The 18,466-nt window shown below is 45.0% G+C and overlaps 1 protein-coding gene across 2 annotated transcripts; it reads right to left on the minus strand.

Annotated features, from left to right (window-relative positions):
• Positions 1-353: 353 nt before the first annotated feature.
• Positions 354-18,409, minus strand: Lias (lipoic acid synthetase). Of its 2 annotated transcripts, XM_036200896.1 has the most exons (11): positions 18,265-18,408; positions 17,200-17,372; positions 14,987-15,080; positions 14,156-14,236; positions 12,351-12,507; positions 12,054-12,111; positions 9,891-10,019; positions 6,403-6,548; positions 4,808-4,878; positions 3,641-3,752; positions 354-775 (listed from the first exon to the last, which is right to left on the minus strand). In XM_036200896.1, exons 1-11 carry the CDS (start codon positions 18,310-18,312, stop codon positions 717-719), a joined length of 1,128 nt encoding a protein of 375 aa, XP_036056789.1. In that variant the 5' UTR covers positions 18,313-18,408; the 3' UTR covers positions 354-716. The 2 variants fall into 2 exon arrangements, with proteins under 2 accessions (XP_036056789.1, XP_036056790.1); XM_036200897.1 differs by lacking the exons at positions 12,054-12,111; positions 12,351-12,507; positions 14,987-15,080 and having other exon boundaries at positions 18,265-18,409.
• Between the last annotated feature and the right edge of the window lie 57 nt (positions 18,410-18,466).

The raw sequence follows: 18,466 nt of genomic DNA on the forward strand, positions 1-18,466 counted from the left end.
AAGAAATATAATAGGGCGGTGGTGGTGCACGCCTTTAATCCCAGCACTCTGGGCGGATCTCTGTGAGTTCGAGGCCAGCCTGGTCTCCAAAGTGAGTTCCAGGAAAAGGCACAGGCACAAAGCTACACAGAGAAACCCTGCCTCGAAAAAAAAAAAAAAAGAAATATAATAATAGATAGGTTACTCTGATTCCTAAGATCTTCTGAATGTTGTTAATATACTTTTTTTTTTTTTTTTTTTTTGGTTTTTCAAGACAGGGTTTCTCTCTGTAGTTTTGGAGCCTGTCCTGGACTAGCTCTGTAGACCAGGCTGGCCTCAAACTCACAGAGATCCACCTGCCTCTGCCTCCCAAGTGCTGGGATTACAGGCGTGCACCACCACCGAGCATTAATATACTTTTAAATTACCATGGTAACAGCAAACTGTTCAAAGATGGTCTATGATTACATCATCACAAACAATGGCAAAATGGCAAGAAGCCAAATGAATTATAAATATGTGTAGCTTACAGACTTTTTTCTTCTTTTTGGTTTTTATTTTGAGATAGGGTCTTACTCAGTTTGGGATAGCCTGGGTGGAATTACAGCTATATGGTACTACTCCTGGACCAGACATGGAACATTTCAACAGAACAGCACTGGTGTACATGCCCAAGAATCCTGAAAGACACCAACTGGAGGGAAACCTTAAAGTCCTGTGATCCTGAAGGTCTTGGCTTAAGTTTTAGAAGCCTTTGTTTTTCTTTTAGCCACTAGATTTTTCAGGAAAAATTCACCTATTTGAGAAAAATAAGAATACATTAATATCATCCTGAAGTAAGCAGCAACAAGCCACTATTTCAGAATCCCCCACACACAAAGAAAGGCTGTATTTCCTGGCATTTCCCTCCTCTTAGATCTCAAAGGGCAGTATTTTTACCACCTAAGTATTCCATATCTTTTGCATTTCCCCCTACTGTTTTAATTTTTAAATCTTTTCTTAGATTATAATACTTCCCTTCCATCTCCCCATGACAGCATCGGCCTACTCAGGGACCAAAAGAATTGCTCTCAACTGTTATTCCTTCCAGTACCCAGGCATTATGCAAGGCCTCTGAGCCTGCGGGTTGGCTCTGGTCACCCCACCGTGAGGGCTGACTACTCATTGCTACAAAGTGCTGCCGTTGGCACAGATCAGTTCAGAGAGCAGCCTGTCCGCCATTAGCCTGGATCTGCTGTTTATAAAGCACCTCAGGCAGCTGAGCACGGGTCTGGTGGAATCTCTCACTCCTTCCCTCCGGGGAAGCCAGAGCTCTCATCTGTGATGGGCTTTTGTCCCGTAGTGAGTCGAGCCTGAGCTGCACATCCCTTTCCGGCCCATTGGGTCCACTCAGTCCGGCTCTGCGTCCCATGAGCTCCGCGCAGTACTAGAGGCTTGGCTTTGTGAGAAGTCCGTCCGCTCCTCTCTGCCATCTTACAGGTCCAATCAGAATGCAACCACCACATCCAAACCCAATCACCAAGGCTCCCAAGTACTGCTCAGTCCTTCACCAACATCACCAGACTGAAATCCCTGATCTGAGTCCAATGCTCAACACACCAGAATTCCATCTTTTTGTAGTGACTGTAAAAACACTAAAAGATCCATAATTTGCTTCCTTATAAATATTAGAAGATTTCCTTTTAAATATTACTTCATGCTGGACATGGTTGTTCACACCTTCAATCCCAGCACTTGGAGGCACAGGCAGGCCTGATCTACATGGTGAGTTCCAGGTCACAAGGACTATATAATGAGACCCTGACTCAAAAATTAAAAATAGTCAGAGGGCAGTGGCACACACCTTTAATCTTAGCATTCAGGAGGCAGAACCAGGCGGATCTCTGTGAGTTCGAGGCCAGCCTGGTCTACACAATGAGTTCCAGGACAGGCATCAAAACTACACAGAGAAACCCTGTCTCGAAAATTCTTAGATAGATAGATAAATAAACAAACAAATAAATAAATAAGAAAATAAAACAACCTGTCACACACATTTAAAAAAAGATAAAAACAAATGTTATTCTAGGGTACCCACTTCTAGAAACTGTTACTTGTTCTAGCTTCTATATGTGTTTCAATTTGTTGGTTATCCTGCTTAATTCTCACTTCTAATTTTATAGATATACATCTATCCATCCATCCATCCATCCATCCATCCATCCATCCATCCATCCATCAGCCTTCCCATCCATCCATCCATCCATCCATCCATCCATCCATCCATCCATCCATCATCAGCCTTCCCATCCATCCATCCATCCATCCATCCATCCATCCATCCATCCATCCATCCATCAGCCTTCCCAGCCTGTTAGACAGTACTGAACCGAATTCTTAGGCTTTTGAATACTTCTTTGAGAATCTCACCACGACTACAAAGCATTTTGATACTCCTGTCCACTCGGACCCCAACTTCTCCCAACTTCATGTTTTCTTTTACTGCTTTTCAAAAAATAACCTAGAGTTCAAATTCTTGGCTTTTATAAGTAGGATAAACTGTTCCTGAAAATATCTCAAAATTTCTTTTCTTTTTTCCTGTTTTGCTTTTTTAAGCAAGGGTCTCATGGAGCCCAGGCTGACCTCAAACTCACCATGTAGCTGAGGGTGACCTGATACCTCCTCAAAGTGCTATAATTACAAGTGTGCACCACCATGCCCAGCTCACTTAAATTCCTTTATAGGGATACCGAGTATCACTGATACGTAAATGTTGATTTTTCTAAACAGAATTCTGTCTAACTTAAATATATCTATGATTTAGACCCCAGTATATAGAGCAATCATTTAAATGACCACTAATATTGTATACATATCCCCAAACACCTAGCTTACCAATCTCAATTGCTGACCCCAACACTAGGGAAACATCTTCCTCTTCCATCTCCTTTCTGGCTCAAATGACTTTTTCCTACTTTCTTTCTTCTTATGCTGCTGAGAACTCATCCTAGGGCCTCATGCACACTGGGCAAGAGCTCTACCACTGAGTCACACTCCTAGCCCGAAATGACTTTTTAATCCCATGGAAAATGTTTTTATTTCCACAGCCAGTTCAGTCAACAGACCGAAGCAAGAGCTAACTACCAAAGATGAAACATTATATTAAGTTAGTAAAACCACTCAAATTTGAATAGGGAAAATGATTTGACAGGTTTGTCTCTTTGATGTGAAGGGGGGAAATGCAGAGATTAGCTGTAAGCAGCGACACTGTAGGGTTTCAGTGCTCACGCTGAGCTGGGATTGGCAGTGTGGAGATGCGGCTGGCATACTGTCAAATGAATACAGTTTTCCAGAGAACAGCATCACATGCGCTACCCGCTCTGTTGTTTCTGGAAGATCTGCTACTGAAAGCCACCCGTGCAGTGACTGACTATGCAAATGACTCCTGTTCTGGTCCTGCAGCAGCAAGAGCAGCAAGTGATGTGTGCAAGAGGCTGAGGAGGCTGAGGAGTAGCTGCTCTAGAACGACCCTATTGAGCAAAGCTGTGACAGACGGTCCGGGGAAGAGAATCTCTTTATTCCCGACTAAGGACAACCACAACTATTGTAATTGGTAGTCTGGGGTGGAACATAGCTGTGGAAATTAATAGTCTAAAAAGACCTCCACCCCAGTCAAACTCACCTGCTTTATATGAAGAGCGCACCAGAGGGCCACTTGCAGTGTAGTGAAATCCAAGCTCATTTCCTACTTTTTCCCAGTATCTGAACTTCTCAGGAGTAACATATTCTTCAACCTTGATGGAAACCAGCATTCTAAGTAACTCTGACTCTACATAGTCTACACCCGCGTATTCGGAATGGCTCATCATTTGCCCAGCCCCTCCCTCTCTGGTCCTTTACATGTGTTGGACTCTATCACAGCATGGCCACAGGGAACTTAGAGAGAAGGGAACATCACTTCTACTACAGTAGCTGTTCCAAAGGGGAAGAAAATGAGTACAGAGATGACTTATGTTTTCTCACATTTATTGATAGTAGAAGCAAGACTCCTATAAGATTCTGTGTGTGTGCATGAACATTTTTGTGGGTGCTCATGTACATGTGTACAGGCCAGAAACAACCTTGGAAGTCATTTCTCAGGCATTTTCTACCTTCTTTTGCTACAGGGTCCTCACTGGCCTATAACTCTCAAGTAGGTTAGGCCGGCTGGCCATCGAGCCCCAGGAATCTACTATTTCTGCTCCCCTGTGCCGGGATTATCAGCATAGTCCACCATGTCTGGGTAACAGAAAACATGGGTTCTGGGGCTTGAACTCAGTCACTCCAAGTCCCCTTATAAGATGTCTGAGGACATTCCTATACATATAATTCATCTTGCATCTCATGTTTAGCTCTGCCCCTGGCACACGTTTTATTTTTGTCTGTCTGTCTGTCTGGTTGGCAGGACTAACAGTTGAACCTAGGCCCTCCCACATGCTAGGCAAGTGCTCTACCACTGAGCAACAGCCCACAAGTGCTTCTGGCACATGATAATACTCTGCACAATTTTCCCGAGTAAATCAACACTCCGTTAGAGAAACAGAAAACTGCCTTCCTTTGTTTACTTCAGCGTAGTCTTCCAGGCAAATGTCAGTCCCACAACCTCCCTCCCACCTTTGCACTTTCTCGGTATGCTCACGTGACTTGAACAACTGGGGAGCAGTGAGTGCCTCTGTCACTGTTTATGTGGGCAAGAAGATGGACATTTATATGCACACCCGGGACAGTATACTAAAATCTAATGGCTTCCTGTTTGTGCCTGTGGACAACGGACACTAAGAAGAGAGTTGGCAACTCAAGCCACGTGTACCTTAAGGTGACGCTTCGTTGGCTGCATGTACTGTCCTAGAGTTAAGCAGTCCACATCGGCCGCACGGAGCGCTGAAAGGAAGAAGGCAGGGGTCCACCAGCGGCGTTTCAGTTTCCACTCCAGACTGAGCCTAGGTTCTGTGGGAGTTCTTCCCAACTGCCGTGACTACCATCCCAGCGTGGGTGACTACCATCCCAGCGTGGGTGACTACCATCCCAGCGTGGGTGACCACCATCCCAGCGTGGGTGACCACCATCCCAGCGTGGGTGACCACCATCCCAGCGTGGGTGACTACCATCCCAGCGTGGGTGACCACCATCCCAGCATGGGTGACTACCATCCCAGCGTGGGTGACCACCATCCCAGCGTCGGTGACTACCATCCCAGCGGCCGTGACTACCATCCCAGGCAACTCGGGCAGGAGAAAACCCATTCATTCAAAAACATTATGAGCCGCCGATTCTGATGAGAATTGGAAACACAGGAATAATCAGCACAGTAGTGGGACACTGGGACAGAGAAAGGAAAGTGCCAGGCTGGACGTGGTGAGGTACGCCTTTAGTTTCAGCACTCGGCAGGCGGATCTCTGAGGTCGAGGCCAGCCTAGTCTACAGGGTAAGTTCCAGGACAGCCAGAGCTACCCAGAGAAACAACAACAAACACACAAACAGACAGACAGACAACAAACGAGACAAATACACTTAAGTGCTATCAAAGGCTGGAGTAGGAGAGGCTTTAGAGTGGGAAGTCTGTCAGGCATAAGAGGTGAAGGGAGGTGACCCCGAGAGGCCACGCCCAGGCCTGGCTGTCCTGTTCCTTTCCTTTAGTGCGTCTCTATTAATCCCCATGTTAAGTCTATGTCAAAATCTTTTCTTTTCCTTTTCTTCTTTTTTCCTTTTCTTTGGCTGAAGAGGTAACCATGGGTGCTGGGAACCAAACCCCTATATATTTGGTTGTGAGTCTAGCCTTTAACAGCTGACTCTCTCCAGCCCTAAAATCTTTTTCTTAATAAACTCCACCTCTGCCTTAAAAAAAACAAAAACAAAACAAAACAACAAACCCAACAGGCGAAGGAGCCATCACCCTATAGTGAAAACATTCACACGAGCCGAACACACTGTCCTGGGCTCTGCCCTGGTGAGCAGATGTGTTCTCGGAGTGCAACCTGACCTGTGACATATCAGTCTTGCCTTTTCAGTTGTACTTGGTAGGCGAGCGAAAGCCACAGCCTTCAGAGTCCCATCACTAGAACCTGGTACCTAACTGGCTCTCAAACCGTCAATGACAGAATGAATCCCGTCCTCACTGGACCAGGCGAGGACAAGGAGGGCTAAAAATCCCCATCGTAAGCACCAGGCACACCATTCCATGATGCTCAAGGAAAGCTGCTTTCCCTGTGCACGCTGCTATTTGTGACCACGTCCTTCCTTTTGTTCTGGACTCGGAAGCCGGACGCTCCCACTGGCCTCCACCTGCAGCTCCAGATAGCTGTCCCACTGCCACCTGCACTCAGGCTATGGAGGAAGCAGACATTTAAAGTGGAGTTCCTGCTACCACGGAAATGGGAAGGGGGTTCTGGTTCTCAGCTGCTTTACCTTGCATCGTGGCGTAGACTTGCTCATCCGTCTCACCTAGGCCCAGCATTATTGATGTTTTGGAAACAATGTCAGGCTGAACTTTCTTGACGTGTTTCAGTACACGAAGGGACTGGTCAAAATTGGCCCGGAGATCACGAACTTTCCTGGAAAACCAAATTTCCAAGTTCAACCAAATACACTGTTAATGTAAGCTGGAAGATCAGAAACACATTCTAGAACAGTGTTCTCAGCCTTTCACGGGGTAGCCTAAGATCACTGAAAACACAGATACTTAATTATGATTCCTAACAGCAGCAAAATAACAGTTAGGAAGTAGCGATGGAAATCACTTTATGGCCGGGGGTCACACCATGAGGAACTGTATTAAAGGCTCGCAGCATTAGGAAGGCTGAGAACCGCGGATCTAGAATATAAAACCCACAGTTAGTGAGCATGTGTCAGTGGTACATATGTGCACAGAGGTAATTAACGCAGGAGAGGAAATGAGGCCTCACTGGCTTCCTAGATCTGTCAACTTTTCAGGCCTCTCAAGCCTGGGATAGAGAAAACCAGACTAGAAGTCACTCGGTTCATACACTGAAAAATTAGGATTCTGAAACTCAAAATTATAATGACTTCTAGCGAGAAAAGAGACTGGACAGAAGTCAGACAAACCCCACTCTGAGGACGAAACCTACCAGACTGCACATTTCTGGGGTTGAAACTTTGATGTACATTTCTTTCCTGCAGGTTGGACTGCCCTCTGCTGGCAAGTAAGGACACTGCAGGCTGGGAGGAAAAGCATTCTGGGATTTCCACTGGAAATGTTTCAGAAGTGAAACCAGGACTGGCTGGCATCCACTGCTGGTGGTCTCACCACAGGATGGGTGGCAGCCTTCAACAGTGGCCAAACCACCACAGCTTACATGAGAAGAAAGGCAAAGGGCCAAGGGAAGATCAGCACTCAGCTGAATTCGAATGCAGCCTTGCGCTCGGTATTTTTGCTTTGTTTTGTTTTAATTTAAGTAAGAGGCAGGGGTTGAAGAGATGGCCCAGTGGTTAGACCTGACTGCTATTCCAGAGGACTCAGGTTCAATTCCCAGCACCCAGAAGGGGCTAACAACTGTGTACCTCCAGTCCCAGGGGACTGACACCCTCTTGTGACCTTCCAGGGCATTGCACACACAGTGCACAGGCAACACACCCATGTAAAAGGAAAAAACAAACAAAACAGTAAGTTATCCTCTGACTTGTACAGGAGTGTTTGTACACACACACACACACACACACACACACACACACACACACACACACAAGTTTAAAAAGAGCAGTTAAAAAAAAAAACAAAAAACCTCCATAAACTTGACAGAAAGCTAACACTTTGCGAGACAGTCAAGCTAGCCATGTTGTCTTGAAGTTGCAACCCTCAGCCTCCTGTGTGCTGACTGGGATGACAGCTGTGTGCCACTACACTTCAACATTTGTTTTTATTGTTTATTTACTCATGGGGGGGAGGGTCATGTTAGAGAGTTGCTTGCTAGTTAGTTCTTGCCTTCCACCATGTGGGTTCCAGGAATTGAACTCAGGTCACCAGGCTTAGCAAAAGCACCTTCATCGTGAGCCATCTAGCCAGTCCCCAGTCACTTTTTACAAAATATTCCTCCACTGGCTTGAAGCTATGCTCTGCAGTGATTACAATCCAGGAGCAATGTGCGTGGTACCACTCACTGTAACTTCTTGTAGGTCTGTGACACAGAACAGTGGAATGTGACTAACAAAACCACTGCCAAATACCTGAGGAGTTAAATAAAAATATTAATCTGTCTGCAGCTAAGACACTTCTCACTTTCCTCAAATCTGAATATACTTGTTATGTGGAATAAGTGTCGCTCATAATTCCTAACCACTAAAGTTACCAGGAAGAATAAAGCTCAGTGTCTACTCTCTTGTGTTTGAGTCTGTGTGGGGTGTTTGTTTGAGACAGAGTCTCACTATGTAGTCCTGGCTAGCCTAGAACTTGCAATGTAGGACAGGCTGGCCTCGAACTTAGAGAGATCCACCTGCTTCTGTCTCCTGTGTGCTAGGATTAAAGGTGTGCACTACTACTGTTGGCTTTTTTTATTTTATTTTACTTTAGTTTTTTTGAGACAGGTTTCTCTGTATTGCTTTGGTGCCTTTCCTGGATCTCGCTCTGTAGCCCAGGCTGGCCTCAAACTCACAGAGATCCACCTGGCTCTGCCTCTCCAGGGCTGGGATTAAAGGTGTGTGCCACCACAGCCTGGCTATTTTTTAAAGAAAGGGTATAGCCCGGGCTTATTCCCAAACTTTTGATCTTCTGCCTCAGCTTTCTAAGTACTAGAATTACAGGGTAGTATCATCACCAAGGGCCATCCTGTCTACTTTTGAAGAGATTTAAAACAGTGGTGTCTTTGATACATCATTTTTACTTGAGAAGTATTCTCTTGGAAAAAAAAGTCACAGTTCTGCAATGACACGGCCTGAGAACACAGTAAAAATGTTGACTGTGTGTCATTAAAACATCGTCAAGGCCGGGCGGTGGTGGCGCACGCCTTTAATCCCAGCACTCGGGAGGCAGGTGGATCTCGATGAGTTCTAGGCCAGCCTGGTCTCCAAAGTGAGTTCCAGGAAAGGCGCAAAGCTACACAGAGAAACCCTGTCTCAAAAAAACAAACAAACAAAAAGAAGGGGTTGGAGATTTAGCTCATTGGTAGAGTGCTTGCCTAGCAAGCGCAAGGCCCTGGGTTCGGTCCTCAGCAACAACAACAAAAATAACATCATCAAACACAGCCTCGTGGTGGTACATGCCCTCAATCCCAGCACTCAGCAGGCAGAGGCAGGTGGATCTCGATGAGTTCTAGGCCAGCCTGGTCTACAGAGTGAGTTCCAGGACAGCCAGGGCTACACCAAGAAACCTTGTCTTGAAAAACAAAATCAAACAACCCTGGATGACATTATCAGTTCCTAGCACATTAGCACATGTATTTACAGGTATAACACAACACTGAAGTGACAGGAACTGACATTACTGGCTAGAAACATCATGGGTGATGTTTGCACATTTTTTTTTAAAAAGACACTTTCCTTTTTAATTATGTGTGTGTGTGTGTGTGTGTGTGTGTGTGTGTGTGTGTGTGTGTACGCCTGTGTGTGGGTATGTGCTAATGAGTGCAGTTGCCAGTGGAGCCCAGAGGCATCGATCACCCTGGAGCTGGAGTGGCAGGTGACCAATGTGAGCACCAGGAACTGAACTCTAGCTCTCTGTGAGAGTGCACGGGATCCTAATCACTGAGCCATCTTTCTAGGCCTTGCTCACTCACTTTTGGTGGCTGTCTTTTCTGATTTTTGTATTAACTCGTGAAGAAAGGACAGAATGAGAAAAGCAAGAGAGGAAGGGAAGGCAGGGGAAAGGGAAGGAAGGAGCTGCCTTTGTATAAGCCCCTGCAAGTGAGATCCACCGCACGCTGGGCCCCGTAACGTGTAATCACCTCTGCAATTCCGGAACGGTTTCTACATTATGTGCGTACACATCTAATCCCGACACAGCGACCTTCTCTACTGCTCTCAGATCTCCTCGGAAGTCAGGGGTGAGGCATTCCACGAGGATTCTGGGATTCCTAGAAGGACAAAAGAGAAGCAATGAGCTGACGAAGAGGACTCACAGCACTGTTGTCCAAACGGCCGGTGACCCCTGACCCCTGCTAAGGCAGCCTGTGTGAGCCACTGCACAAAAACCCGCAGCTGGGAAACGGTGTACATCGTGACCGTCCACCTGCAGCAGCTGGCAGCAGCTCGCTCCAGCTGAAACCTGACAGGAGTAGGTGATTAAAAAGTAAAACTGGTTAAAGAAGCCAAAATATAAGACATAAGTAACACTATTATTATTTTACTGCTTAGAAAACAAAGTGGGGTATTTCTTCTGTGAATGCAAATGCCATCTGCTTCAACTTGGATTTCTTTTGTAATTAATCAAACCCTATGCTCCTCGCCTCCTCTAGACAAGAACTCACTCTGTAGCCCAGGCTGGCCTTGAACACACAGAGATCAGCCTGGCTCTGCCTCCCGAGTGCTGGGATTAAAGGCATGTGCCACTACCGCCTGGCTAGTGCTATGAGCTTTAAAAGCTGTTTCTAGGGCTGGAGAAATGGCTCAGAGGTTAAGAACACTGCTTGTTGTTCCAGAGGTCCTGAGTTCAATTCCCAGCAACCACATGGTGGCTCACAACCATCTGTAATGAGATCTGGTGCCCTCTTCTGGCCTGCAGGGACACATGCAGACAGAACACTGTATATATAGTAAATAAATAAATATTGAAGGGAAAAAAAAAAAGAAGAAGCCATTCTAGGCTTGCTGAGGCATACGATTTGTTTTTAAATGAAGTACCATCCAAACACTAATCTTCCTGTTTCTATCTGTCCTGTCTATCTAGTGAAACACGGTAGTGGGAGCTAGGTCACAGGGCTGGTTGCAAACCTGGAGGAAGGCACAGCACAGCTCTTCCCTGAGAATAGGCAGGAAGACCCCCACTTGTTCCCTTGGGAACATAAGATGCTGAAAGATCTTAGTGTGTAACTCTGAAACTGGCTTTTGAACAGTTGCTCCTGAGATCCATGAGTGGCTAGAAGAAACTGTGAGCTGCAATCAATATTTCTGAAACTGTTAAACACAGAAAAGCTGGGAGATCAGTGGAAAGCACTGTTACGACAGGCATTACACAGCACCGAGCTCCAGAAGTCATTTGGCTCCTTCTGTTTTTAGAGACAGAGTCTCACTCACTATGCAGCCCTGGCTAGCCTGGAGTTCATCATGTAGACCAGGCTGGCCTCAAATCCACAGAGACCCCATCTCTGCTCTTGAACACTGGGATTAAAGGCATGTGCCACCAATCTGGTGATTTTGCTCCTTTCTAATCCTTGTGGAATTAATGGGATTAAAACATTTTTTAAAATGTAGATTTCAAGTAAAATTGGCAGGACAGATGGATATGAATGAAAACTGTATTGAGATGTATTTTACAAGGTTGTGCTTAACTCATTTAGGTTTTTTATTTTTCTTAAAGATCTATTTATTTTCACTTTATGTGTGTTTTACCTGTGTGTAAGTATGTTTGTGCACTGAGTATCTGCCTAGTGCCCACAGGCCAGAAGTGGGTGCTGGATCCCATGTAGAGTTAGGATGGTGTCAGCCACCATGTGAGCTGGGAACTGAACCTGGGTCTTCTGCAAGAACAGTAAATGTTCTTAACTGTTCAATTCTGTGTGTGTGTGAAGGGAGGGGTTAGGCATCAAACCTAGGAACTTGGGCATGCTAGGCAAGTATTGTACCACAAAGTTATATCCTCAACCACAATCCACTCTTAATTGGGAACTTATTAGAAACTCAGTGCTGGGCTGGTTGTGCTGGCCCACCTTTAATCCCAGCATTTGGGAGGCAGAGTCGGGTAGTTCTCTGGGGGTTCAAGGCCAGCCTGGTCTATATAGTGAGTTTCAGGACAGCCAGGGCTACATAGACTCTGTCTCAAAAAAAGAAAAAAAGAAAGAAAGGAAGAAAGGAAGGAAGGAAGGAAGGAAGAGGGAAAAAAGACAGACCCCAGAATGAATTTGCATGTATCTAAAAGGCCCTTAACTCATACAACAAATATATACAGGTACCTTTCCTTCAAGCATACCACAGTCTTGGCAATGTGCTCAGCTCCCCCATCAGGCACATCTAGAAAGAAAAGAAGTTATTATTTGGGGCTGGAGAGATGGCTCAGAGGTTAAGAGCACTGGCTGCTCTTCCAAAGGTCCTGAGTTCAATTCTCAGCAACCACATGGTGGCTCACAACCATCTGTAATGAGATCTGGCGCCCTCTTCTGTATATATAATAAATAAATCAATCTTAAAAAAAGAAGTTACTGTTCCAGCTATGCCACACTTAGCTAGGGTCCCAATGGCACACTACTAACCATCTCGGTCCACCGACGTCAGCACAACATAGTCCAGACCCCACTCTGCAATTGCTTTGGCGGTATTATAGGGCTCGTTGGCGTCCAACGGAGGGGGATTTCTTGCAGTCTTAACAGAACAAAATCTGCAACCTCTTGTACAAGTGTCCCCCATCAACTGGAACAGAGACATTACAATTTAAATCAGATGACTCTTAGGAATACAATGCCAGAAACAAATGGCAAAGACTGTGAACAGAATGATTAGAAGAAATAGGAAACATTCCAAATTAAATAATAGATGGTTAAGGAATACAAATTTATGTGGAAAAAGAAATTGATACACTCAAGTAAGTGTTAAGGAAACTGGAGGGGGCATAGGATCAGGAGGAAACATTTAAATTTAAACTTTTATCATTTAAGGGGCCAGCGAGGTAGCTCACTTGCAAAGCACGTACAGTGACCTGAGTTTGAGTCCCAGACCCCATATAAAGATGGAAAGGAGAGCAGACTCCACAAAGCTGGCCTTGGACTTCTATACACACACTCCACCACCACCACCATCATCACCATCATCATAACAATAATAAACAAAATTTCAACTTAAAGCCAAGTGTGGCGGTGCATGCATATAACCCTAGCACTTGAGAAGTTGAGGCAGGAAGATCATGAGTTCAAAGTTAGCTCAAAATTAGTTCAAAGTTAGTTCAAAGTTAGTTCAAAATTTAAAATGGGAGATGGCTCAGTGCTGAAGAGGATTTGTTGATCTTCAGAGGACCAAGTTCGGCTCCCAGCACCCACACTGAGTGAACCAATGGCTCTGGACTCTACATGCACCCGCACTCATGTATACATACCATACAGACACACACACAAGAATGACTGAACATAAAATAAAGCATAAAAACAATGGGAGCCAGGCGTGGTGCCACACACCTTTAACCCCAGCACTCGGGAGGCAGAGGCAAGCGGATCTCTGTGAGTTCGAGGCCAGCCTGGGCTACAGAGAGAAACCTTGTCTTGAACAGAGAGAAACAAATAAATAAAATCATGGGACCTCAGTGTAGATTCTGTGAGAGGCTAAAGTTCTGCTCTTTAAATGAGGTGCCAGGATGTCTGTTGTATTATCATTCTTTACAACTTACTCAACAAGTGCCATTTAAAAAATATTCTTTTTTATGTTTTTCATTGTGTGTGTGTGTGTGTGTGTGTGTGTGTGTGTGTGTGTGTGTAAACACAAGGATGTCAGAGGACAACTTGCAGGAGTTGGTTTTTTCAGTGCACTATGTGGGTCCTGTGGGTTGAACTCAGGTCACCAGGCTTGATGGCAGGTGACTCTGCCTACTGAGCCACCTGGCTGGGCCCCAGATATATTCAGTGGAAGATGAATGTGCAGATCTGAGTAGAGTGAAACTGGAAATATCACTCATTCTTGTTAAATAAATGAGACAGGAAATAGTGTGCAACAGTTAAATAATTACGAAGAATATTTCCAAACATTAATGCAACACACACCCTAAGCGACCAAAGTGTTAATTATCAGATACACGGAAGAACCATAACAGATTGATTTAGAAGGGTGAAATCACATCAGGTGACAGGATTCTGCCACTTTTTTCTTTGTAATTTTCATAAAGGCATATGCAGTAAGAATGTCACTGGGTGTTCACAGTGCACATCTTTAGGAGGAGGATATAAAATGTCCCCGTTCCATGTCTGAGCTGTAGAGACTGAGCTGGCCTTACCATGATTGTGGCTATGGCCTTACCATGATTGTGGCTCTGGCTGTGGCCTTACCATGATTGTGGCTCTGGCTGTGGCCTTACCATGATCGTGGCTGTGGCCGTGGCATACTCTCCGCCTCCCCAACACTCTCCAATGTTGGGACACCGGGCTTCCTCACAGACCTGTGGAAAGAGAAACGATGCATGAGGCTGAAAAGACTACCCACCAACAATGAAGTACAGGGATTTTTAGCTTTGTTTAAGATTATTTTTAGTATCGTTTTGTATGTTTCGGTGTTTTGTCTGCATCTATGGCTGTGCACACACGCATGCCGAGTGTCAAAAGAGTCCAGCAGAGTGTCAGATCCCCGAAACTAGAGTTAGATATGGTTGTAAGCTGCCATGAGGGTGCCGGGAATTGAACCTGGGTCCTCTGGAAGAGCAAGCAGCCTATGGTCTTAACCACTGAGCAATCCCTCCAGGCCAGCATTAGGTAATTGTTTGTTTTTGTTTTCTGAGACAGGGTTTCTCTGTGCAGCCCTGGCCATCCTGGAAGTCACTCTGTAGCCCAGGCTGCCATCAAACTCACAGAGATCCACCTGCCTCTGCCTCTTGAGTGCTGGGTTAAAGGCGTGCGCCACCACCCGGCTCTATGCACATTTTTAATACTGTGGCTAACACTTCACTTTTCGTTTTTACCACTCTCCTTACTAATGTTTATATACTCATTAACCATTTCTTATCTTATAATCCAAGCACCTAGGAAGCTAAGACAGGAGAATCACAAGTTTGAGACCAACTGGCCCCAAATAGTGAGCTCCAGGCCAGCCTATGCAAAATAATGAGACCATATCTCAGAAGCTTTTTGTTGTAAATATGGAGAAACAGCACAGCCCTGGGGTAAATCAGAGAGGAAATACACTGGCCACTTACTGTGTGGAGATTTAAATTCCTCAATGTAGTTTTCAGTTTATTGTAATTTTTACCCATGGGTATCTCTGTCTTTAACCATGGAGGTAGTCTTAACCTAGGGAAAGCCAAAAAGAACTGTCCATTACCAACCTTTGGAAGATACAGCCTTTTCCGTATTCCTGGACTAACTCAATTCCATCCCAGGAATAAGAACAGAGACTCAAACTCAGGTCTGCTCAAGCTGCTTTAGGAGACACTGATAATGGAGTCTAAGGGGGTGCATTGCTACACTATTCTAATTAAAGGATGCGTACGTCTTTGAGGGTGTCCTTCCCTATGCATACTACTGTACCAGGCTTTCTCTTTTGGGCCACCAACGAGCTTCCAAATCATGACACAGAGACTTACTATTACTTATGAGTGCTTGGCCTTATCTTAGCTCTTATTTTAATCTGCTTCTCTTTATCTATGTTTTGCCTCAGGGCTTTTGACCTTCCTTTCCTTCTGTATACCTCACTTTCACTGCGTCTCATGGCTAGCTGGCAGCTGCCTGACTTCCGGCCCCAGGCATGCCCCTCTCTTTCTCCCTTGTTCTCTCTTCCTCTCTTCTCTCCTGAGCCTAGATTCCTCCTCCTACTTTATCTCTCTGTCCACCAGCCCCTCTTACTCCTCTCCAGCTTAGCTACTGGCTGCTCAGCTTTTTATCAGACCAATCAGGTGCCTTAGGCAGGCGAGGCGAAACAAATGGCACACACCTTCATACAGTGAAATATTTCCACAGCAGAAACAAATGGAACACACCTTCACATAGTTAAAGAAATATTCGACGGCATAAACAAATGTAACACATCTGTGCCCAGTTAAAATAACATTCCACAACATCCTAAAATTACTACAGTAACTCCAAACAAGGCAGAGCCCAACTGCACACTATCTACCCTGCATTCTGGATTCTAGTCATTAAGAAAGGGACATAACCTCCTAGTTGTGGTGGTTCATGTCTGTGATGCTAGAATTTAAACCATGGAGGTAGGAGAATGGGGAGTTCAAGGTCAAATGTAACTACATAGTAAGTTCAAGGCCAGCCCAGGCTACATAAACCAGAAAATGACAAACTGAAAACAACAGCAAAAGACAGATCTAAAATCTGGAACGAGACAATATCCTTGTTTTCCCCTTGACTGTATTCACTTTGATCTAGAAGTTGTTTGATAAGTATTTTTGAAAACGACCCTGTTCACCCAACCCTCACCATACTTCTCTTACTATTTCTGTTTATTGTGGTGATAGGAATTGAACCCTGAGCCTTCTGCATGCCAGGCAAACCTTTCATCACTAAAAAACAATAAAGATAGAGTAACCGTGGGCTCTTTTTTTTTTTTTCCCCAAGACAAGGTTTCTCTCTGTAGCTTTGGAGCCTGTCCTGGACTATTTCTGTAGACCAGGCTGGCCTCGAACTCACAGAGATCCACCTGCCTCTGCTTCCCTAGTGCTGGGATTACAGGCGTGCGCCACCATTGCCCAGCTAACCATAGGCTCTATGTAAACTTTCTCAGAAAAGGAACAAGTTAAGCCAGGCATGGTAGCTTTTAATCCCAGCACTTGGGATGCAAAGGCAGGCAGAGCTCTGTGAGTTCAAGGCCATCCTGGCCTACATAGTGATTTCCAGGTCAGCCAGGGCTTCACAGTGAGACCCTTTCTCAAAAAAAAAAAAAGAAAGAAAAAAAGTTAATCAATGTCCAATAACAATTAAAATTATATAAAGGTATAATCAATAAGTAAGACACCCAGTGGTGGCACACGACTTTTATCCCAGTCCTTGGGAGGCAGAGAGGCAGGGGATTCTCTGAGTTTGAGGCCAGCCTGATTTACAGAGTGAATTCCAGAACAGTCAAGAGTATACAAGAAACCCTGTTTTGAAAAACCAAATAAAATAAATCAATAATTACCAAGCAGAACTTTTCCAATTAGATGTGGAGTATAAAATGGGAGATCACAGTATAAAATGGTCAGGTCATTTTAGGAAGGATAAAGAAAAATGGCCAAAGGGCATAGAAAAAAATAAAATGATTCTAATAGCTTTGCTCACTTATCCTGTTTAGATTTGCTATCACTTCTAGTAACTTTGGGTAAGTTTCACATGTCTGAAATTTAAAATCTACTGCAGGGCTTGATGAAAAACTGCACAAACTCCAAGAGTGGGATGCTAAAATGATACCTTCATATTCGATTACCTTTCTCCTTTCTGGCGCTTTAAGTTGCCTTTATATTCATCCCAGGTGCTCTTGTCCGCAAGATCACCAGATACAAAATCTTGAAGGTCTGGTCCAGTCTGTAAAAATTCCTTTTTTTTATCGGGCAAAGAACTTAATGCTCTAACCGGGCTGTATAAACATCTTCCCAGCACCTGCAGAAAAGGTGCATTACAACGTTCATTCAGTAGACTCTGGAATTATTTAGTTTTAACCCATTATAATACCAAAGCCAAAAAACGGATTCAGAAGTCATGTAAAAGGATTTAAGAGCTGAAACTATTTAGAAAGACTCAAGGTGAAAGAACTGCTAGACATGGTGCCTCAAACCTGTAATCCGGCACTCTGAGACAGAGGGAGGAGGATTCAGGCCAGCTAGAGATGCTGATGCATGCCCTGCCCCGACGGAAGAAGTTGGGGTGTGGGGTACGAGAGTAAGATAACTGATAAGGGCTGGAGAGACGGCTCAGAGGTTAAGAGCACTGACTGCTCTTCCAGAAGTCCTGAGTTCAATTCCCGGCAACCACATGGTGGCTCACAACCACCTATAATGAGATCTGGAGCCCTCTTCTGGCCTGCAGTCATACATGTTGTATAACAAATAAATAAACAAACAAACAAACAAATAAATCTTTAAAAAAAGATAACTGATAAATGCAGATTAGAAAACCTTAGAAACTGACTCAACGTGTCACATTTTCATGTCTTCTTGTTCTTCCTTTTTTTTTTTTTTGGTTTTCTGAGACATGGTTTCTCTGTGTAGCCCTGGCTGTCCTGGAACTCGCTCTGTAGACCAGGTTGCTCTCGAACTCACAGAGATCCGCCCGCCTCTGCCTCCCGAGAGCTGCTGGGATTAAAGGCGTGCGCCACCACCGCCCGGAAAGTCTTAAGACGGGCACTAAAAGTACGTGGCCAACAAGTTTAAACCGCAATCATTAAGCTATGCCACGGCTGTGAACGCTTTATTCCTGAGTCAGGGAGTTTAAAAAAGGATATCTGGGAAGAGTTCCCTAGTTTGGGAGAAGCAACAGCCTTCCTGCAGCTCACCCAGGACCCCAGGCTGCGGGCCGCATCCCCGCAGCGTAGAGAAGACATCCCCTCTTAGGTCTGAGAAGGGTCCAGGGCTGCAGGAACCACCAGCACGCCCAGAACAGACGCGTCTACAAAATAAAATAATTAAAAAAAAAAAAAAAACCCGTCGCTTTGCTTATGACGAAAGCACGTCATCGCCGACCCTGCGCGGGTCGCC

The sequence above is a fragment of the Onychomys torridus genome, chromosome 10 (genome assembly GCF_903995425.1).
Source record: "Onychomys torridus chromosome 10, mOncTor1.1, whole genome shotgun sequence".
Taxonomy (NCBI): Eukaryota; Metazoa; Chordata; class Mammalia; order Rodentia; family Cricetidae; genus Onychomys; species Onychomys torridus.